This window comes from Anguilla rostrata, chromosome 10 (genome assembly GCF_018555375.3).
Source record: "Anguilla rostrata isolate EN2019 chromosome 10, ASM1855537v3, whole genome shotgun sequence".
NCBI lineage: Eukaryota > Metazoa > Chordata > Actinopteri > Anguilliformes > Anguillidae > Anguilla > Anguilla rostrata.
The window spans coordinates 29,488,285-29,510,161 of record NC_057942.1 but is presented as its reverse complement, the minus strand read 5'-3'; the positions used below and the strand labels follow the sequence as shown (position 1 = coordinate 29,510,161).

General features: G+C 43.5%; 2 protein-coding genes across 4 annotated transcripts; one reads left to right on the top strand and one right to left on the bottom strand.

Moving 5' to 3' along the window:
- The first annotated feature begins 526 nt into the window (after window positions 1-526).
- gtf2h2 (general transcription factor IIH, polypeptide 2) lies at window positions 527-7,144 on the top strand. 2 transcript variants are annotated; one of them, XM_064296431.1, is made up of 16 exons: window positions 527-680; window positions 1,533-1,626; window positions 1,834-1,911; window positions 2,294-2,330; window positions 2,684-2,770; window positions 2,889-2,939; window positions 3,048-3,102; window positions 3,938-4,043; window positions 4,195-4,285; window positions 4,668-4,755; window positions 4,953-5,060; window positions 5,302-5,365; window positions 5,711-5,814; window positions 6,223-6,325; window positions 6,526-6,565; window positions 6,664-7,144. In XM_064296431.1, the coding sequence occupies exons 2-16, from the start codon at window positions 1,571-1,573 to the stop codon at window positions 6,772-6,774; spliced, it is 1,179 nt and encodes a 392-aa protein (XP_064152501.1). In that variant the 5' UTR covers window positions 527-680; window positions 1,533-1,570; the 3' UTR covers window positions 6,775-7,144. The 2 variants fall into 2 exon arrangements, with proteins under 2 accessions (XP_064152501.1, XP_064152502.1); XM_064296432.1 differs by having other exon boundaries at window positions 557-675.
- Window positions 7,145-7,811: 667 nt separating this feature from the next.
- erap1b (endoplasmic reticulum aminopeptidase 1b) lies at window positions 7,812-20,711 on the bottom strand. Of its 2 annotated transcripts, XR_010323771.1 has the most exons (20): window positions 20,495-20,711; window positions 19,437-20,005; window positions 18,979-19,117; window positions 18,331-18,465; window positions 17,116-17,236; window positions 16,276-16,430; window positions 15,864-15,977; window positions 15,286-15,417; window positions 14,833-14,964; window positions 14,298-14,378; window positions 13,914-14,071; window positions 13,217-13,296; window positions 12,411-12,594; window positions 11,920-12,076; window positions 11,081-11,265; window positions 10,000-10,161; window positions 9,333-9,473; window positions 9,137-9,218; window positions 8,302-8,917; window positions 7,812-8,088 (listed from the first exon to the last, which is right to left on the bottom strand). XR_010323771.1 is itself a non-coding variant. In XM_064296429.1 (19 exons), the coding sequence occupies exons 2-19, from the start codon at window positions 19,964-19,966 to the stop codon at window positions 8,756-8,758; spliced, it is 2,850 nt and encodes a 949-aa protein (XP_064152499.1). In that variant the 5' UTR covers window positions 19,967-20,005; window positions 20,495-20,711; the 3' UTR covers window positions 7,812-8,755. The 2 variants fall into 2 exon arrangements, 1 of the variants encoding a protein (XP_064152499.1); XM_064296429.1 differs by having other exon boundaries at window positions 7,812-8,917.
- Window positions 20,712-21,877: the final 1,166 nt, after the last annotated feature.

Sequence of the window (21,877 nt, the reverse complement as noted above, 5' to 3'; positions counted from 1 at the left end):
TGTTCAGCTGAACATTCACACAGCACTTCATTTATGAACATTGTTTACATAAAATATACAACATTGTATAAATATTTTATACATACTAAAACGTTTTTCAAATAGCACAATATTTAACTTACTACTTTTTTGAAGTTGTTGTGTGTGTGTAAGAGGCTCATTTCTGGCTTCGTTCCTGCTGGCACAGGTGATGATTGTTGAGTTATGCAAAAATCCTCAGTCTTCCCTATCGTTTCTGTTGGTCAGTGCAGGACAGACAGTTCTGACATTCACATTCACTCCGTTTATCTCGCTGTAGAATGAATATTACTTCTCATATGAATGCAACACATAAATAATGTAAAGCAATTAATTTGATGAGTTAAATTACCTTGATTTTGGTACAGAGGCTGTGTGTAGCATATGTTTGGAATACTGTGCAGCGTGAACAAAGATAACTGATTCTGTTATGTGCACCACTGACCTGTACTTTGCCTCGAAGTGGAGTTTGATTATTTTGCCACTCACCTCGCATGTGAGAACTCGGCCAGCATTGTAGACATTCAAATGAAACATCCGATTACTTCTTAACCCCACGACTGCGAAGCAGTTCCGAAGAGGACGGAACGGTTTGTTCCACAGCTTTTGCACACGCGGGACATTTTTGTAGTGCACACCGTTGCAGAATTCGGAACGGTACGGTACGTCAACTCTGTAATGAATATTATTTTATTGTTGTTTGTTTTTACCATTTCGCATGTGTATCAGCAATCTATTTTAAAATACTATCTGTTTGTAATATACTGCGACTTGTGTTCATGTTGAAAAACAATATACTAACATTATTCATAGTCCCTTGGCTACAAGATTTTGCAAGTGCCGGGTAATATTAAGTTAGCTAACACATAGGTTAACTATCGGAATGTTATTTCTGACGCGCTCAATTTTGATCTGAGCAATAAACGTTTTCAGCGTACAAAAATAAACAAAGTTACGCACGCATACAAACCACTGTCTGTAAGTCATTGATTTAAACTTCTATAATTCTAGGCCTGCCATTAAAAGTATTGATATCAAAATAAGGCCAAGTTACAACAAACAATATTGGCTATTTCAGCTAACGATAATTAAACGAGCTCTATTCCAGTGTTTCCAGAATTATTTCATGTAACTTGGCCCTGTGGTTTTTAATATTACCATCTGAAGAGAATATGGTCATTCAAACTGTGTGCCACATCAAAATGTCAAATACATGTCATTTATAGTGTAAATACTTTGCAATTCAGATGTGTTCCACTTGTTTTCGCTATCAACCTTCAGAAGTGACATGAATCTCACTGTAACACAGTGGAGTATTTGTGATGATGAAATCGCCTGCAAACAAGGAGGAAGCGCAAAATAACTGAATGCTGACATACCCAACAGATTCATTTAGCCTGTTAATTAGTCATTTTAGGTCCTATAATATTAATGAGACCGTAGCTGAGTAGAGCTATTATTTTATGCTAGCTAGTTAACAAGATTAATGAACCATGCCTGCGCTTTCCCTCTAGTCCCTCATCCTTTGCTGCTGTCAGGAAGGCGAAAGAGGATGGACGAGGAACCCGAAAGAACGAAGCGCTGGGAGGGGGGCTATGAACGGACCTGGTGAGTCCGACTTCGCCGATCAGTCATTAGAGTAAAGCCTGTTACTTGGCCCCAAAACACACAATGTAATGAAATTCGCTCACCATCGGCTTCAAAACCTTTTTCTTGCACGTGCGTAAAAGCGCTAGCTCACCGATGTTACAACGATGCAGAATGTAAGGGGGCTGTGGTGCTGGTTGTCCTCACGGTGTCGTTTCTGGCCTGCAGGGAGGTCTTGAAGGAGGATGAGTCTGGGTCACTCAAGGCCTCCGTGGAGGACATTCTCTTCCAAACCAAGAGGAAGAGGTAGGGACCGGCGGAAATTCCTACATGGAACCGCAAGGCCCACAACTCACACCATCAGTTTACTGGACTCCTTACTCTGATCTTGCGTGTTGAAAATGATATAAGCAGAAAGTCACTCAATTGCAATGAATGTTATTTTCAAATGTGCCATTCCAACTATGAAGAGTAGAACCCCTCTTTACAACTCTTTAATTACTGATTATGCACACCGCTTCACTAGTCATGAAGTTAATGATGATGTGTCAGAATAATGCTTCTGAATTAAGACTGTGAGTATAAGGACAGGGGGTCTCCCAGATTTTCCATGTGGTCTTACTGTGGTCTGCTGGAATACTTGTGTGACTCTGTAGTTGCACCTCTTGTTTGTTTGTTTCCCCTGCAGAGTGTTTGAAAGCCATGGACAGATCCGGCTTGGCATGGTGAGTGTGCATCGTATGCTCTCCGGACTTCATAAAGGAATATCGAAGGAAATAACTCAGCCATTAGGCGAAACAAAAATGTCTTTTAGAGAATCAGTTTGAATTTGTATTTGTAGTGGTGGTTTTTAAAACAAATTTGCTTTCATCTTTTTTATAATAAAGTGTTCCCCAATACTGTTATTCAGGCAATCTCCATGGCACTGAAATAATGACAGTAGTTGTTGAAAGCCATAAGGGTTTCAGATTCAGTTTGCTGTTCATGGGATTTCAGATAATGAGTGAGCAAGATTGACATTTAGGCTGTTATCAGCACAGAGTTGTTGCCGGGATACTAGGTATTCTCTCTGTTGCAGATGCGCCACATGTATGTGGTGATTGACAGCTCCAGGACAATGGAAGACCAGGACCTGAAACCCAATAGGCTAGCCTGCATTCTGAAGGTAGGGCACAAGCTGCAACTTCCTGTCTACAGTTGGCTTCTATTAACATGGTAGTGCTAGAACAACTCATCCATTGTGTGTCAATGTTTTGTCTGCACGCTTTCTAAATACCCTATAGCTGATGGAATATTTCGTGGAGGAGTACTTTGACCAGAATCCCATCAGCCAGGTGAGTGAGTAGAAAGGTCTGTTACTGAGATGTTTTATGTTAATAAAACTTTATTGAAGTTTCTGATATCGCTACATTTTGCTCATGTGATCTCGTGTTCCCCCTCAGATTGGGATCATCACTACAAAGAACAAGAGAGCAGAGAAACTGACTGATTTGGCTGGTGAGTGATCATAAGCACCCAGGAACAGTGTTTGGTTGGACAGTGAAGTCATACAGGTCAAAGAACTGGCGCTGGCACACCCCTTAGGTACAGATACTTTCTAAATCCCAACATGCTTTTCCATCAAGACTTCAGACTTACACAACAGCCTAAGTTTGACATGCCTTCCTGATGATGATTATGAGGTAGAGCACTCTTTTTTGACAGCAGAGCTATTAAAAGTATGTGAATGAGTAAGCTGGCTTGCTAAGGTGTTAATTGGCAGTGGCCTTACCTGGTGCAGGTATTGGAGGCAAGGAGGTAAAGACATTCATAATTCAGTGTGACTTCTGCATCCAGGTCAGGCTTCCTTAACCTTTGTCTTGGAGACCCATGGAGTGTGCTGGCTTTTGCTGTTACTCGGCACTAATATGTTCATTAAAACAGTTTATTAAACAATTAACTCGCATCGCCTCACCTGGCTTCTTGGATCTAAAACGGTTATTGATTGTTTAAGGTGAAAACAAAAACCAGCAGACTCTACGGCCCTCTAAGACCAGGGTTCAGAACCGCTGGCCCATATGACGTACTGTAAGTCTCTAAGATCGGTCTGTAAGTCGGTTCTTGTTGAGGTCATTCTGGAGGGTCAGTAGTGTGGAAGACTGTATGCTATAGGGATCGTGTGTGTGTGTGTGTGTGTGTGTGTGCGCGTGCGTGCGTGTGTGTGTGCGTGCGTGCACTAAACCGATGTGTACATGTCTCTGTGCTGCACGTAATAAAGAGTGCCGTACCGTGTGATCCTCCCGAAAGCAGAGTGGATTATTTCCACGGCAACAGCGCTGTGTCTCATTCACAGGGAACCCTAAGAAGCACGTGGCCGCTCTGAGGAAAGCCGTGGACTCCACATGTGTCGGGGAGCCCTCCCTCTACAACTCCCTCTCCCTGGCAATGCAGACGCTCAAGTACGTCAGAGAGAGATTTTTCTGTCAAAATGTGCAATCTTTGTTGTATTTAAGAAAATGTATTTTTTAGCTCTGAACGGGACACACTTGATTATTTTTGTTAAATGACCTTTGACCTTTTGACCTTTGGATCTTGGCCCTGTCCTTGCAGGCACATGCCTGGCCACACCAGCAGGGAAATCCTGGTCATATTCAGCAGCCTCACCACCTGCGACCCTTCCAACATCTATGAGCTAGTCAAGGTACTGTAAAGGTCGAAGATCACTTATAAAGGATAGTACTACAAAAGAATAACCACAGTAGACTCTGGAGCAGACATGACGGTTTTTGTAATCTTTATGACTGTGATTAATCCTGTATATTTTGCCGATAGACCTGATCATATAGATATAAAGTGTGAATAGAATCTTTAGTTGATTGCCAATTCCATTTCAATTCATTCTCTTCAGAAGTAACTGAATAAATGAACTGATGCATTCCTCGTAGAACATTTTGGGCATCTTTCAATTCATGTCTTGAATATCCTGGAGAGACTGAATTGAACTGGAAGTGATTCTAGCCCCGCTAGTGTTGTGTGTGCACACGTGTGCGTGTGTGCGTCAGTAACAGTGCCGTACCCTGCAGACTCTGAAGGAGAAGAAGATCCGCGTTTCGGTGATCGGGCTGTCGGCGGAGGTGCGGGTGTGCACGGTACTGACACGGGACACGGGCGGTGAGGAGCGCGCTCAGTCGACTCTTTACACCTTTAACAACACATTCATTAAAAAAACATGGAATGATAATGATGTATGTACGAGTGTTCATCACAGGCAGACTCTTTCAGGTAGCCAGCGTCTGTTTGAGTGTGGGTTGTTTTGCTTATCGGTTCATTTTTTTGGACCGCTGTGTGTTTTCCCGCCCTTTTCGTAGGGACCTACCACGTGATCCTGGACGAGACCCACCTGCGCGAGCTGCTCACCTTCCACGTCAAGCCCCCTCCCGCCAGCTCCTCCTCGGAGTGCTCCCTCATACGCATGGGTGCGTGCCGGGCTAGCGTGGAGCGCTCGTTAGCCACCTCACTAGGGCCCTGCCCAACCTTTCCGCTCCCTTCTCAGGACATACTGAGCATAGCGGCGGCAAGGCGGACTCTGACCGCGGTGGTTCAGTCTGTCCCCTGCTTCTTAGTCTGATTTTTACTGCTTACGCATTTGGAATGTTCTGGTCATGTGACACATACAATAGACATTTATCATGGACATGTGGTTGTATTTTTTGACAGGCTTCCCCCAGCACACCATGGCTTCCGTGTCGGATCCGGACTCCAAGCCTTCCTTCAGCATGGCGTGAGTGACTCGGTATCCTCCTGAGACCCTGCAGTTCATTTCTGTCCCCTGTGTGGGACGTGAGTCTCTGGCCTCAATCTCAAGAAACATATATTCTGCTATGCTACTGTGCTGAAACCTATATTACAAGAGACATTCAAAAAAAAAATTGAAAGAAATCATATTTTTGTAAATATTTTAACTGCACCATGTCTTTGTCACCCAAGGCATTTGTATTGTGCCAAAAAAATGTTACAATTACAACGATTTGAAAAACCGTGTGAATTAAGTCGGTGTCACATATTCGCATTGTGAAAATTTGACGCTTTCTTTCTGCACCTTTGTTTTTGTCCCCGGCCTTTACAGGCATTTGGACAGCACAGACAGTCCCGGTTTGACCATGGGGGGGTACTACTGCCCGCAGTGTCGCGCCAAGTACACCGAGCTGCCCGTGGAATGCAAAGTCTGCGGTAGGTACCGCCCTCAGTCATTTCCTGTTTGTGCCTACTTCCTGTCAGGGAGGCTAGTCTTGTCAAGGGGAAGGAGTTCCAAAGCATTGGGTATCGTTTTACGCATGTAACCACATTCACAGTCATCATTCAGTATAATTCATTCTTTAAAAACCCATTCAGTCATTCATAGCCACTTATTACCACAAAAACATGTGATGCTCTTGACTGTTATCATTGCATATTGTATGTTATTGTATGTGCATTAATCAGCAGTGAAAGAGTGAGTATAGCTGTTTATGGAAGGGTAGTTTTAGTGGTGTCCATCGGTGGTACGTCAGTGGTCCGGAGTTGCAGTTTACGGTGGCGCGTGAGGCGGCCTGCCATTGGTCGGACGCTGACTCCAGCCTCTGCGTTTCCTGTCCGCAGCGCTGACGCTGGTCTCCGCCCCTCACCTGGCCCGGTCCTTCCATCACCTCTTCCCTCTGGATGCTTTTCAGGAGATGGCCCTGGAGGACTACCAGGGGGAGAGGTGTGCTGCCTAGCGCCTTCATTCATTTAATTACATCACATTCAAATTTTAATTACATTTAATTACATTACATTCAAAATTGAATTACATTTAATCACATTCAAATTTACAGTTCTCATCAAATCCATGTCGTGGCTTTATCGTCATCATTGTGGAAAACAAATTCACAGTAACACGGATGCACTGATCTTCCTTTGCAGATTTTGCCAAGCTTGTGAAGGGGAACTGAAAGACAAAAGTGTAATTATTGCCCTTTAACTACATTTTATTGCACATAGATATTATTTTATTTTTAAAAAATGGCTGAAACTTCTATTCTCTGTTTGTTTGCCCACCAGGTGTTCATTTGCTCGCTGTGCAACTGCGCGTTCTGCGTGGAGTGTGACATTTTCATCCACGAGACCTTGCACTGTTGCCCCTGCTGTATACACACTCAGAGCGCCCCCTGAGACCTGGAGGACTGACTGCAGAACAGGTCGATGACCCTCTGGGTCCAGACTGGGCTCATCAAAGCTGAAACGGGTCGTCCTTCACAAGGGTTCGACTGAAGATGGACACGGAGGGAAATGTGGATCCTTACAACCACTGTGAACCTCAAACAGCCGTGGAGGTAGCTGGATATGGACAAATTTAAACGGTCGATAGTATTATAAATGTGTTTCCTTAAAGGGAACAGTGAGGTTTTATCACGGATGCAAGCTCGAAATGGCAAGCTGAGACTCTTGCCAAGTGAATCACTGCACCCCCTGGTGGACAGATGTTGTAATTGACTTTCTGATTAGTGGACCAAAACCTGACACCTGTCAATAAATGAATTTTTGTTACATTTTTGTTCATTTTAGCCCTCATCATCTCAAACTCATTGAAAAACCACGTGACTCATTTTTTACGAGAGGATCTTGCCACTTCAAAGGCAGAGTCACTTTTTTTATTTATTTCCTCAACCAGTCTACAAACAAAGCATCATCCTAGCTAGCAATAAGCATACAAAAAGAAAAACACTCACACACACAGAAACTTAAGAGAAGGCTCACTTTGGAGAGGGTACTTTTCACTCATTAGCTGTTCATGCAGCACACAAAGAATTGCACCATCATTTCTCACAGCTAGACAAAGGTGTCCTAGGAAGACGTACCCGCCTTTATCTGAACCCTGACTGCCAGTGTAACTGTGGCAGGGAGTGCTGCTGCACAGCCGGCCTCATCGCACAACAGCGACCCCCCCCGGTAGATCGGGTACCTGCGGTCTGTCTGCCCCAGCTGCGTGAAATGTAGTCCCTACTGCATTAGCCGCACAGCTCAGACTGCAGTGAAGAGAAGCAGTGGCTTTCAAAGGCGAGCACTAGCCTGCGCTCCCGAATGCAGAAGTGAAGGGACTATCCTCGGAAGTAGCAAAAAAATCGTTTTTTTTTGTAAGTCCAAATGAAAAAAAAAAAAAGAACAAACATACACCTTCATGCTGCACAAAGTTGATTCAGTATTCAAAAACCAAAACAAAATAAGGAAATACCCAAATTAAATTAATGCACGCACACACACAATAACAGCAAATAGAAGATTGACAGCAAAAACAATACACCCTTCAGCAAAATATGTAAAATAAAGGCAGCATGTTCTACAGGTTTTGTAGAGGGCCAACTTGAGAGGCTAAACGGGTATTTGTGAATCAATTTTAGTGCAACAGTATCCGTAAGAGTCAATACGAAATACAAATGGAAAGAAAACAAAGGCAAAGCATTCTACTCAAACAAATTCTCTCAGCGACTAACGTCTATACCACAGGTGTCAAACTCCAGTCCTGGAGGGCCGCAGTGTCTACTGGGTTTTCAGGGAGGGTTCTCAGCACCAGTGGTTCATTTAAGCAGTCGATTGGCTAAAGAATCGGCACTCCTTATTCTAAGGGCCTTAATTGGCCGACTGAAAGGAAATCCCGAAAACCTGCCGACACTGTGACCCCCTGGGAATTTAGTTTGACACCCCTGATCTATATGCCGGTGAAGCTCTCAGCAGTCTGTCACCTTGTTGGGTGTTATCTCCACGACGACAGACTACCTGCAAGTGCCACCCCCCCACCACCCACCCCTTCCACCAGAAGTAATGATTACAACAGAGCGGGTAAGGGGTGAGGATGGGCACATTCATAAAAACAGTCAGTGTCAACAATAGTCAACACAAATTAATGAACTTTTTTGAATAATCCAGAAGTTCACAAGAAATTCTGATTGTGCCTGAAAGGCTCCTTTCATATCCATGATTCAAGAGGTTTTTCCATCAGAAATGTAACTTATGCTACTACCGAAGTGGGGAAATTACAGTTTTTTTGTATAATTGTATCCAATGACACTTGTAGGAAATGATTTAATTGGCATTTTATGAACACAGCTCCTCAGTCCTTCTTGAGGCACACGGACCATGTCTCCAGTTCCAGAACTCAGGCCCCTGGCTTTGGCCCCCATCTGTCCAGCCATCCCTGGAGCAGCGGCAGGTTCTTGTCCATCCAGCGGATGTTCTCCTCGATGCTCTCCAGGGCCTGCTGAAGGCATCTCAGCCCTGACCCCGTCTGCTCCGTCAGAGAGCCAAAGAACGCTTTGACCTGGGGAGGGAGGAGGAGGATGGAGAGGGACGCCCTTAAGCACACAGCTAACTCTCTCAGATATTAACTTTGATTTACTTACATTACTTTACATTCATTTAGCATACCATGTTCTACCACCTAGTGCAAAAACACAGCAGTTTGAACAAACACACACACTCGTAAGGGGCTTAAATTGCTTCTAAACCACAACAAAACAGAGCTTAGGTAACAAGATACCTCTTCTAGCATTTCCCTGGTGGAATACTGGTTGGTCACCCCGATCACCATGTGCGAGATGGAGTGAGAGCCGAGGTCAAACCTGCAGGGTCAGAGAGGGTCAAGGGTCAGATTAATTGTTGGCTTCTATTTCTGTTGATGGTTGCTTGCATCCTATAAGCCACCAAGAGAGAGGAAGGTTCTAGAGTGAACCCACTTTTTCACCAGGGTGCCCCAGTTGTCCCGCAGGAAGTCCCAGGCATGCTTGTAGCCCTTTGGGTTTTTGCTGACAGTTACCACCACGTAGGGAAGATCCTGAGTCTTCATCACCTCACCTTGCAGGCTCTGCTCCATCATCCTGACAGACAGACAGACAGAAAGACAAACAGACAAATAGTCAGTCACCACAGTGAAATTGTATTTTTTTCAAATCCAGACACATGGATGAATGAGGAGAGGTAAAAGTGTGTGAGAGAGACGGGGACAGAGAGCCAGATTAATTTACAGACACGAGAGTTAAAGAGAATGAGTGATGGACAGAAGCAGACAGAGATAGAGAAGATGGATGCACAGACAGTGAGAGAACATGAAACACAGACAAAGACAGTCATAGTCGGGACAAGACTGACAAGCATAAAAACAGAGAGTGAGACATTCAGAGCACACTGGCTAACAGAGACTAGGACACAATCCACAAACAACTTTATGTGGCTTTCTGAAGTTTCTTATCCAGTCTTGTATTTCCTCTTATTGCCCGTATTGTTCTTAGTGCGCTGAGCTGATGGAAATCTTCCATTTCATGCTTCGTTTAACAGAAAGAATGCGATTCCAATCTAATGCAAAATGTTAGCGGCAGAGTTAGCGCCACGCTACCGGCGACTCACCACTTCAGCTTGTGGGAGAGGGGGCTGATGGAGAGGGCCGACTTGATGCGGCTCTTCACCGATATGTAGAGCGAATGGCGGTACTTCTCGAACAGGAAGTCCCACCCCTCCGGAGTGCGCGCGCCCACCGTGAAAACAGCCAGGCTGACGTCGTTGGGAAGGCTGTGGACACGATGCAGACGAGAGAGAGAGGGAAGGGGGAAAGTTTATACAACTTCGGAGTGAATAAAAGAATCATTTGCCGACTTCTGAATGATTTTAAAAAAAGGAACTGTTCTCTCTGCACTTTATTGTACTGGGCTATTGTTGGAAAGCTTATTTTGACTTAATCTGCTGTCTTGTTATTGTTGTTGTTCTGTTTCCTGGATGTTCTTGGTGATGACTGATTGCTTTTACCCTGGCTGCAAACCAAATTTCCCCAAGTGGGGAAATAAAGTAAAGTAAACAGTAAGTATTTGGAATATTTACATTATTGCATGAAACTATTTATTTGACTAGTAGACGCCCTTATCTGGATACAGATGACGCCATTGATAGAACTGAGAATTGATTTAAGAGTTTTTCCTGGAACAATTCTCTTCTTTTCGAATCACCAGCTGTCTGCCAAGTTAACTTTGTGTCCTGTGCACCTACACACCAGGCGTACTGCAGCCAAAGCAAACACACTCCACTCATAGACCGAGAAACATAAGACAAACATTTACACACTTGCCTGCTTTCTGGAGACACCACTTTGTGACATTGTGACCCTGCACCTTACGCCAACAACTTTTCTTAGCGCATATGTTCATTCACTCAGCCACAGGCTACAGTATATTACAGACTAAGGGCACACACAGTGCTACAGGAGAGAGCTGGCAGCAACAGGAAGTGTGTCCCATCCCTTACCGATGGCTACCGTAGCCCCTACACGCCTGTGGTCTTGTATTATCCCTGTTGTACTGTCGCAGTTTATTTATTTGACAGGGACAAGGCAAAATGTCAGTGTTAAAGACAAGTACAAAAAGCACTGCTTTATAGCTGGAAGGCAGTTTCTGAGACCCATCTCCGCGTATCTGAGGAGGCTTCGGCGACCCCTGACCTCATGTTTCCGTCGGACTCCTTCCACTGGCGGAAGAGCTCGGTGGCGGTGCGGACGCAGGGAGGGTGGCCGCGCACGCAGGCGAACAGCAGCAGGTAGCTGCGCAGCATCCTCTGGGACACCGTGCCGTCGTCCGTCCAGGACTGGCCGTCGATCAGGCCCCGGAAGAGGTGCACGATGTAGCCCTGCAACACAGTGAGTCAGACCATCTCAGCTCTCTACAAACTGAACAAAGACGGCGACATTTCATTTGAGCCTAACCTGAACGCAGTGACCTAATTAATTTAATTTGACCCTAACCTGACTGCTGACATAATTAATCTCATTTAACCCTAACCTGAACACAGTGACATAATGCATTTCATTTGAGCCTAACCTGAACGCAGTGGCATAATGGATTTCAGTTGACCCTAACCTGAACACAGTGACATAATGCATTTCATTTGACCCTAACCTGAACACAGTGACCTAATGAATTTCATTTGACCCTAACCTGACTACTGACATAATTAATCTCATTTAGCCCTAACCTGAATAGAGTGACATCATGCATTTCATTTGACCCTAACCTGAACACTGTGACATATAGTAAAATGCTCAGTGTTGATTCAACTCTAACAGTTTTTGAATCCAGTGGGGATAAAATGTAATCTACACTGCAGGTTTTTACTGTGTTAAACCATCTCATCTGTTCCCAACATAACACAGTGATATAACAGATATGTCATAGGGGCGGCAGTGCAGTATAATGGGTAAGGAACCGCTCTTGTAAGAACAGGTTTGAGTCCCAGCCATTTCACCCCAACAGAAAAGCACCCCCTGACCCCTTGACCCCTGACCTTCATCTGGTTTTCGAGCTCCTCCATGTCCCTCTTCTCCATCAGCTTGTAGAGAGGCACCAGCTCACTGAGCCCCTGAGTCACCGGCATGATCTCGGTCTCTCGGCTCAGATACAGAGACAGGTCCAGCGCCTTATCCAGAGGGACCTTCCCGATGCTGGGGGACGGACAGATGGACAGACAGACAGACAGAAAGGACACAATATTGTTAAAAAACATGACACACCATCTAGAACTTCAGCTTTACCATCACTGCATGCTTATAACTACCTTACTTGAGTCTATGAATTTAAAATGTTTTTTCGGCACTCCAGATTCATCTGTGACGTAATGGATTTCTTCTAGGCTTGTTAGATCTTCTTACTAGTAAATCACTCTGGACAGGAACACCCAGAACACTCTCGGTACCCTTTCCCTAATCCCACACCCTCAGTCCCGCTCTCCAGCTCCAGACTCCGCCCCCTGACCCCCGCCCATCTCCGCATGCCCACCTGACCAGCTGGAAGATGTTGTTGATGAGGCTGGTCCTGTCGTTGCTGCTGAGCGCGGTGTGGTTGTGCTGGAGCAGGCCGATCAGGGGGTCCCAGCCCCCCGCCTCGTAATGGACGATGTAATACCCGCTCATGTCCACGTTGAACTTGATCCACTCCACCTCCTCGGGCAGGTAGAGCACGTCTGCGTGATCGGGGGGGGGGGGGGTGAAGAATAGGGGATTTTTTAATGATGGAGGCAACCAGGTGAAGCTTCCCATAACATCCTTCAACCTGCTTATTAAAATACTGATTTAGACAGAGGCCACATGTAAGTACAAATGGTCTAGTCATCAGACTTTAAGTGTGAAACAGCAGCAGAATAGTCATTCCTATCACCCAGACCTGGGTCAAATATGTGTTTGTTTTGGATTCAAATACTTTTCTACGCTTTACTGATCATGTATGGTGTACTCTCAAAAAGTGCAAACCCAACCTCCTGGCAGGCTCAGTTACACCAGGCAAGATCAATAGAGCACAGAACAGTATTAGAATCCAAAACAAATACCTATTTGACCCAGGTCTGCTATCACTTCTCATTGCTATATAGAAATGATACTCACAGTCTGAATGCCTTATTAAAACAGACCTGTTGTCAATTAATGTTAATTTTGTTTTAAAAAAACTTAAAAGAACAATTGTTAGAAAATGAGTTCCAAGAACTAGTTCTGATTTTATTTTATTTTTTTAATCAAGGAGAAATCATTCTCAGGCATATTGCATATGCTTTTTAAGGGAATATGTTTTTTGAGAGAAAAGATGGACACCTTTTTTGGTCTTCAACAGGAAGCGATGGACGGTGGAGGAACGGCTGGTGATGTAGGTCAAAGGAACCTGCCACAGGAAGCTGAGGAGAGGAAGGAAGACAAGCCTGAACTTTGACCCCTCAGTGAGCCAATCTCTGGCAGGCATATGAAAACAAACATAAGTACATCGGCAATGTATTACTTCATTTTTATATTTAACGCATGATCTGTGTATGTAACCGTATGTTTACAAAAGGAAGTTGTGTCTTGCTTGAGGGTAAAACTGCTGTTTCTCTGGCAGAGAGCCAAGTCTTAAGAAAAAAGAATCTTTGCTAATCTTTGTAATAATAAAAGGTTATTTTGTGCCTCCAAATGTAATCACACTTGCTGGCCTATCTCATTGCCACAACATGCTCTGTTGATTAGGGAGGACAGAGATTTGCTCTTATGCCATCCAGAATGCATGTGCCCATCTGCCACCCATGCCATCCACCTGCTCAGCCGTGGAGTCATCGCATGAGAGGACTACACTACTGACCAAAACCCTCCCTGCCTGGGCGGTGCTACGCTAGTAGCAGTTGCACACTGTCCAATGGGGCTGCTGGTCTCACTCGCACTGGCAGAATCAAGGTTCAACAGCAGGGCATGGGCTCATGTTACTGCACAGAGAAGGAGAGCTTTATCTCCACAGGGCAACCACAAGCCCAAAGGCTCTTACCCTGAGGTCTGTGTGGGGTCCTCGCTTTTGAGGTACCTCTCCTGGCTCAGCCTGACCTCTCGACCTTTGACCTCCACACTGATCAAGGGGAACCCCTCCTGCAGAGTCCAGGTGTCCATCATCGCTCGGACGTCCAGCTCGTCCTCCGTGTACCACTTCTGCAGGGCCACAAGCGACAGGTGTCAGTCACGTCAAAAAGTGGTCAGTTACACACTGGCCATGAGAGTCAATTCCACTTAAATTCAGTCAGTTAATTCAGTGAAAGGGCCTCACAGAACTTCATGGCCATTTCCCAATACATTTGTTGAGCTTCGGTTTACTTCCTGATTTGACTGTGAAAGGGAAGTGTGTGTGCGGGAGGCGGGTGCTTGTGCGGTCTCTTACGGAAGCTGCTGAGTGGGACTTTCCCTGAGAACAGAACCCTCCTCCCAGCCTCCCTTCGTCCAGGTTATCTGATTGGCAGATCTGAAGTCACAGAATAATGCACACACACATATGCAAACTATTAATTTGACACTACTGTGTTTACCAATCTGCTGGACCACTTACAGACTCTGCAGAATTTTACACTGTTTCATAAGTTGAAAGCCATTTCATATAACTGCCCATGTAAAATGCAGTACTTTATACAGTATTCAAAATCATATTATGACAGCATAGACTTAAATTAACCTTACAATGCAAAATTTAGCAGGATAAACATGATAAAAAATTTCGAGCTCAGCTTAACAACATGGAACCTAATCCATTAATGAATTAATGCAGTTTTCAGCTCTAGCAGATAAATAAATGCATTTTCCAAAACACAAAGATGGCTGGATGAATGTGATGAAAACAGAGAAGCTGTATGCTGTCTGAAGGAATGTTTGAATAAATGAAAATAGGAAAGAAAAGAATGAAATGGATGCATTGTTCTCACCCCAGTCAGGCTGTCCCAGAGGTGGGTGTTGACCGTGTTCTGGTAGCTGTAGCGGCGTAGGTATCGGACGATCCCGATTTTGAAAGCCTCGGGAGTGAGGTAATCTCTCAGCATGTTCAGAATACACGCTCCCTGTAACACACAATCGGTCGAGTAATGCATCCTTCAGCAAGCGAGACGATCGAGCGGCTGGGTCTTAACTTCCAGAGCGGGTGCCTGCTACCCTCGTCCTGGAGTGCCACAGGGTCTGCTGGCTTTTTTACACCTTAAAATCAGCAACCAGCTCAGAGCCAAGAAACCAGTTGAGGTGAAGTAACTGTACAATAAACGACTTTAATTGATCCATTGAATGCCAATACCATCGAAAACCAGCAGACCCTGTAGTTCTCCAGAGCCAGGACTGCAGACCCCCACTTTAAAGATATGCAGTCATGGAGTGGGGTTCTGCTGGACCTTGTCATAGGAGACATCGTCGAACATCTCCTGAATCTGGGCGGGGTTTTCCACAGGCGTGGAGACCGGATGGGAGGAGCTCAGGGCATCCACCTCCATGGCCTCAAAACACTTCCCCAAGAAGTAATCCTCCTGCAAACAAAGAGAGTGGGGGAAAACAGTCACGGAAATCCCTGGAACTTTAAGCAAGACACTGGCTGGATTCAATCAACATTTTTCCACAACTCTGACTTACAATGAAATGCAAGTATTAATGTTTTTCTTCTCAAACACAACTGAATAAGTTCAGCAATCACCAAAATTAGCTTGAAACAACTTAAAGACCCAATGTTAAGGACAAATGTTGAATGAATACACATACAGGCCTGGTCCTCCAGAGCCTTCGATCTATGCATATTTTCAGCATATTTGCATAATCTGTTTTGCATTTATAGAGGTGCGTGAAGGAAGAACTTCTACTATAGACCATATATTATTTAAAAATTCCCATGGTAAAGTCCCATATTCATAATTCTCTGGTTATAAATCACAGGACACTGCCAAGAGTCATCCCCAGTGGTCAGTAATTTTGGCCTCACCACTTGCAGCTCAGGGTTGGTGATGTTGACGGACACAAACTCCATGAACTTGGCGAAGCCCTCGTTCAGCCACAGGTCGTTCCACCACTGCATGGTCACCAGGTTACCAAACCACTGACAGAGAGAGATTGAGGGAGGGGGGCAATGTATTAGCACTAGCAGAATAAATCAGATGATAAGTGGTGAGGGCATGGGACCTGTGAGTATGAGGGAGGCAGACGAACCTGATTGGCCAGTGAGATATAAACAGAAAACTGACTGGCCAGTGTATGGGAGACTCAGGAAGCTATTTGGTTAGTGTGGAAGACAAGGAAAACTGACTGGCCAGTGTATGGAAGGCCGAAAAACCTGATTGGCCAGTGTACGGAAGGCCGGGGAAACTGATTGGCTAACATTTGGAAGGCTGACGAACCTGATGGGCCAGCTCGTGTGCGATGACCATGGTGATCCCGAGCTTGTCGGAGGCGGAGCTCTTCTTGGGGTCGAAGAGGAGGGCCGACTCCCTGTAGGTGGTCAGGCCCCAGTTCTCCATGGCGCCGGACTGGAAGTCTGGGATGGCCGCTAGGTCTGCAGCGGTCAACGGGAGATGTTTAGCAAACTCAGTTCTCACAAGATTTCACTTTTCCGCTCGTCAACTGTTCTTTTTCTCCCTCTAACAGTAGCCAGCAGACCGGCATTTGCAGTCTAATTACACGCACTCACTTTTACATGATGCTCTTTCCATTAGAGTAACTTGCAAAATAAAGCACACAGATATATTCACACAGGTTAATGGGAGCAGCAGTACGACACAGCACAATTAGTGTAACAGTTTAATATCTTAAATAAATCTGGTCTTTAATGGGCAATGCATCACAACTGGGCAGCCATCCTAGCACAGATGGTGCACCTGTGGGGTCTTTAAACTGGAGGTTCGTTGATCTGAATGCAGTACAGTGACCTACAGAGCAATTTTCACAGAAAACCTAACACCATAAAGGCTTCTAGCAGGTATACAAATAATTGATGCAACATTAATACAGAAGAGATCTTATGAGGACACACAGTTTTAATGTTGCAATTTCTGCATTACAAATACGCAGTTATATTAGATTAAAATCACTTAGCAGATGATCCAAAGTGATGCACATTAGTGGATTGGCATTAAAAAGCAATCGCCATTCAACCACGAGTCAGGGAACTTCACACAGGAACACGCACGGTTCTGTTCCCTGAACGGAAGCACGGCATTTATGCGAGATGTCCTGCTCACCTTGCTTCGGAAGAGGGTAAGGAATATCAAAGTAATCATCGTAGAAGTCCAAGAGCTTCACAGCAGCATTCAGAGCGAACTCAGCCTGGTCAATCTTCTCTGGCACAGTATACACTGATATCTAAACGAAGGTGTGTGTACGTGTGAATAAATGAACAAATAAATGACTTCTAAAAAATGCAAATAAATAAATAAATAAATAAACAGATACATACATACAGCGCCAGGAAAAAGTATTTGCGCCATTCCTGATTTTCTCTATTACTACAGATTTGTACACTGAATGGTTTCAGATCTTTAGATAAAATGCAATATTAGAAAAAGGGAAACTGAGTAAACAAAATACATTTTTTGTAAAAATTTCATTTAATGAAAAAAATAATCGAACACCCATATCACCCATGTGTAATTGCCCCCGTAAACGTAATAACTGGTTGCACCACCTTTAGCAGCAACATCACTGCAACTAAACTGCAAACAAAACTATCTTTGACATCAGTCTTTCACATCGCTGTGAAGGAATTTTAGCCCACTCTTCTTTGCAGAACTACTTTAATTCAGACAAACTGGAAGGTTTTCAAGAATAAACTGCTTGTTTCAGGTCTTACCACAGAATCTCTCTGTTTTGTGTTTACTTAGGTTCCCTTTGTCTAAAGACCTGAAAACATTCTGTGACAAATATGCAATAATAGAGGAAATCAGGAATGAGGCAAATATTTTTTGTGTAAATAAATAAAGGCAAAAGCATAGCAAGAGCGAATAAATGACAATTCATTAATTAACAATAAATGTTTTTTTATTTTAATTTTTTAACAATTCAAAATGTAAATAAATGCATAAAACCCGCAAGACAAAACAAGCAAACGAGAAAGAATGAGTCAGTTAAATTAATGAAATAATGGAGCGGAATAATGCTCACACATAAGAACACACAATTATTAGATTAATTCACCACATTCAATCTAATAATCTGCCATAGTGCTTGGGACCCAAGAGGTGGTCTGAAGCCTTCATAAACATGGTGGTTCAGACAGGTAATGGTTTTCTAGGGACATTTTACACTTGGCAACTTATCCAAGGTCAGTTCACTCACTCTTTATCCTGACCCCACCCATAAGGGGAAACATTTCATTACTGATCTGAGATCAGTTACTCACAGCAAAAACAAACAGACAAAAAAAAAAAAACCACATGAGAAGTGAGCGTGGGAATTACCTTGACTCCATGCTGACTCATCTTGCTGACAGACACGAAGTCTGACACGATGAAGGCCACCAGGTAGGTGCTCATCTTCACACTCACATCAAAGTAGTCCTCCAGCAGACCATTGGACAGCTCCACCGTCTTTACCTGGGGGTGGGGAAAACAGCTCACCGTGAGCCTCACATCCTACTCAGGTCACATGATGGTGGCTCCAGAGAGGCACTCATTAGTGATGAGATTTCTATTGTGATGTTATGCCTCCACAGTTCTATAATTCCTGATTGTCTGCATATAACCAGTGGTATGGTTTATAATATTGAACAATGAGAAAGTAAACATCTTTTGTGATTAAAGCTACAGATCGCTTTCTTGTTTGTACCTTTTTGTGTCATTATGACTATGTGTGTGTTAGCACATAAGAGGGTGAATCTGTGTGCATCTGGGTATGCGTGCACCTGACAATGTGAGTGTATATGTATCTGCATGTGTTTTTTACGGGAATACATGGACATGCGTGTATGCATTATATGTGTATGTGTGCATGTGAGTGCATTTGTATGTGCATATGCATATATGCATGTATGTGTGCAGGCATTACATATGTATATATGTGCATGCTTGCGCATGTGTGTTGGCTGAAGAACAGTCTGTTCAGCACACCTTTGGCATATTGGACAGTGAGATGTGTCTGGCCTCCCTGCAGATCCGGATGGAGAAGTTGGCTTTGAAGGCTGGCTCGTCAAAACAGGGGAAGGCAGCCCGGGCGCTCGTGGCCTCAAACTGGGTGGAAGCCATAACCCTGAGACAGACAGAACATTTTAGTAGGCCATCCTACAGAAGAGCAGCCATTAATCTAAATGAGTCAGACGTACTAAGAAACAGCCTTTTCTGACACGCACCAAGAAAAACTACTGTTTATTGACATACATGTTTTTTTGGCAGCGAACTTCTTTAAATAGCTCAGTTGGAAAACGAACCAAAAATGAATTAATCTTGAACTTTGAGCACAAGTGCGTCAATGCAAAAGAAGGATAACGGTACACACAATGCCGATTGCGCAGTGCAGGCAAAGCTACTAAGCCAGAAATTTAACAAAATTTAACAAAGGGATGCCTTACCTGACCTCTCCCTCGGACGTGCGGTACGTGCTTTTGTAAAGCCCGTGGAAGCTCTCGGAGAGATTGGCAGCAAATTCCAAGTACACCGCGCACCGGCTGCCCCGGGTTAAAGTTACGCCATCTGCCTGGAGTGCCACCTGCTGGAAGGCAGGGTACTCAAGAACCTGCAGAGGCAGGATTCTGCTTGATTCTAGGAGGGCCGCCTTGGAGATCCGGAGGTCCTTGCTGTGTAAAATGATGACTGAAGTGTCCTCTAGGACTTCCAGCTGGATATGAACGGTCCCAGTGAAGTCAAGGGTGGTCAGGTTAGGGTGAATGAAGAGGTCGTAGTACAGAGGCAACACTGTTTCGGGAAGCCTCATTTTGCGCCAGGGAAACGGTTGACCGTTAGTGGCTAGAGGGGGCGACGTTTTCTCATCATCACTTCGTTCCGTCGTAGCGACGGAGGGAATAGGGAAGATGAGTAGGAACGCAGTAAGAACATATAGGCAAAATGCAGTGCTCCGTGGCATCAGCCCCTTTCTAGCCATGGTCTTCCGGGCTTAGACAACCTACACCAAAGCGTGTCCCTGCAATTACAATAAAGAAAATTAAGTAATGATATAGTTTCCGTGATATAGTTCTATTGAAATGTCTTTGGCAAGCAGCATGACAGCCAATCGGCAGTTTGGAGCGATTTACGGGACCGCACTGAGTTATTCACAATACGCATAATGAATAGCATAGCTTCTGAAGTAAAGTATACATTTATTTTTTTGACAATATAGAGATTTTGTCTACTGAACGTTTATGAAACACAACAAAGAATGTAGCTGAATTTGAGCTCTAAGATATAGCCACACTTACAGCCTCATGACAACGCATATTTAAATTTGTTTCGATTTAAGCTCTAGCATCATAGTTAACTTCACTGGTTAAATAGCCTACCAATTTAACCAAACCGAAGAACGCCATTCGTAACGTACATTCAATCATCACGATTCTAAAAAGTATACAGTATGTCATTTCGACCAGTGCATAACTATCTTAACTAATTTTAACCAATTTGAATTACTCACCTGAGCGGCATAGAATTGAAAACTTGATTTTATGAATTGCGAACGCGATAGAGAAAGTGAAAATAAAACTGCTAACGCTGATCTGCATTCTGGGACACCATTAAATTCGGAAATGCAATAGAATTATTTTTTAAGAAACGTATTTCAACATCAAACAAACTAAGTAAGTAAATGATTTTAGAAAAATACAATTATAAATTTACTGTGCTATTTCACTGCTCCGTGCTGCTAACATCGGAGATTTCCGGTTATCGTTTTTCAAAATAAAAGTTCAGTAAATAAAAATATTTTTGAAGGGTAATGTTGCTTTTCTTCTTGTAACCAATACAGTTGGATGTAATTGCATAAAATATACTCACGTTTTCAGCAATTGTTGCTGATGTTTAAAGGTAACCATTCATTTCATAGTAGGCTACGGTAATGTTGTTACTATTCTGAACTCTGAGACTAGCATAATCTGAACTGTACAATGTAGAAATTATTCAATAAGATATCATCACCTAGCGCAAACATCATGACAGCGGCTATAGGAATTTATATAGAATATCGCTATGGCATTGAAATTCCTTTCATATTGTTCCAGGTAATTACAGATAGTGACAATGCTGCCACATTTTGCTTTTAATTGTAGGCTACTATCCGCTTTTCAAAGTCGTCATCTTTGTAAGTGACATTTAGGCTATCACCATCATCACCACCACCATGTCATCAGAATAAATACAATATCTTGCATCATCTTGCAGATATAAATACTACAACTAATAACATTTTTAATTACAGTATAATTAGCAATATCAAAATAATAATGTATTCAAAATAATAATTTGAGTGAATCATATCAGCATCATAGCATCTTCATTTAAGAGTACCATTCATTTATTCCTCAAAATTCATAATCAAGAACAATGGACACAACAAGAATAGGACATTATCACACATAACATTATTATTAATGTTAATAAGAATAATGTCAAAATAACAATATATTCAAAACAATAATGACACTGAAGGGGGTACATGCTCCTGGGTGGAAAGCTCAATGCATTCCGATACATCCATTCTGGGCATGAAACTTTCTCCGTTTTGCTTACTAACATCACAGCCTCATGTACATTAATATGCTGGTGTTCCCTTTGTGCTCGCACAAACATGTACACACACTGTGACTAAAACAAAATGAGGACCAAATTGGAATGAAAAAAAGATCGCATAATTTCTTCAGTGTGGCTCATAAAAAGATCTCTGAAGAGTAGTTTGGTAGTTAGGGGCTTTTTCCAATCATTTATTTTTATCTCCTTGCATTCTTTCCTTGCATCATTTCCTCACTCCTTAGCTCCACTCATCAGAGGATGCAAGGAAAGGATGCAAGGACAGAGGAATCAA

What these genes read in the sequence shown, in the direction of transcription:
- gtf2h2 (XM_064296431.1), top strand. Translation starts at nt 1,571, where the DNA reads ATGGACGAGGAACCCGAAAGAACGAAGCGCTGGGAGGGGGGCTATGAA. An exon ending in TTCCAAACCAAGAGGAAGAG is followed by an intron (nt 1,912 to 2,293) that starts GTAGGGACCGGC and finishes TTTCCCCTGCAG; the next exon opens with AGTGTTTGAAAGCCATGGAC. An exon ending in GAGGACTACCAGGGGGAGAG is followed by an intron (nt 6,326 to 6,525) that starts GTGTGCTGCCTA and finishes CTTCCTTTGCAG; the next exon opens with ATTTTGCCAAGCTTGTGAAG.
- erap1b (XM_064296429.1), bottom strand. Translation starts at nt 19,966, where the DNA reads ATGGCTAGAAAGGGGCTGATGCCACGGAGCACTGCATTTTGCCTATAT. An exon ending in ACGTCCGAGGGAGAGGTCAG is followed by an intron (nt 19,118 to 19,436) that starts GTAAGGCATCCC and finishes TGTCTGTCTCAG; the next exon opens with GGTTATGGCTTCCACCCAGT. An exon ending in CCTGTTGAAGACCAAAAAAG is followed by an intron (nt 12,595 to 13,216) that starts GTGTCCATCTTT and finishes CCGATCACGCAG; the next exon opens with ACGTGCTCTACCTGCCCGAG.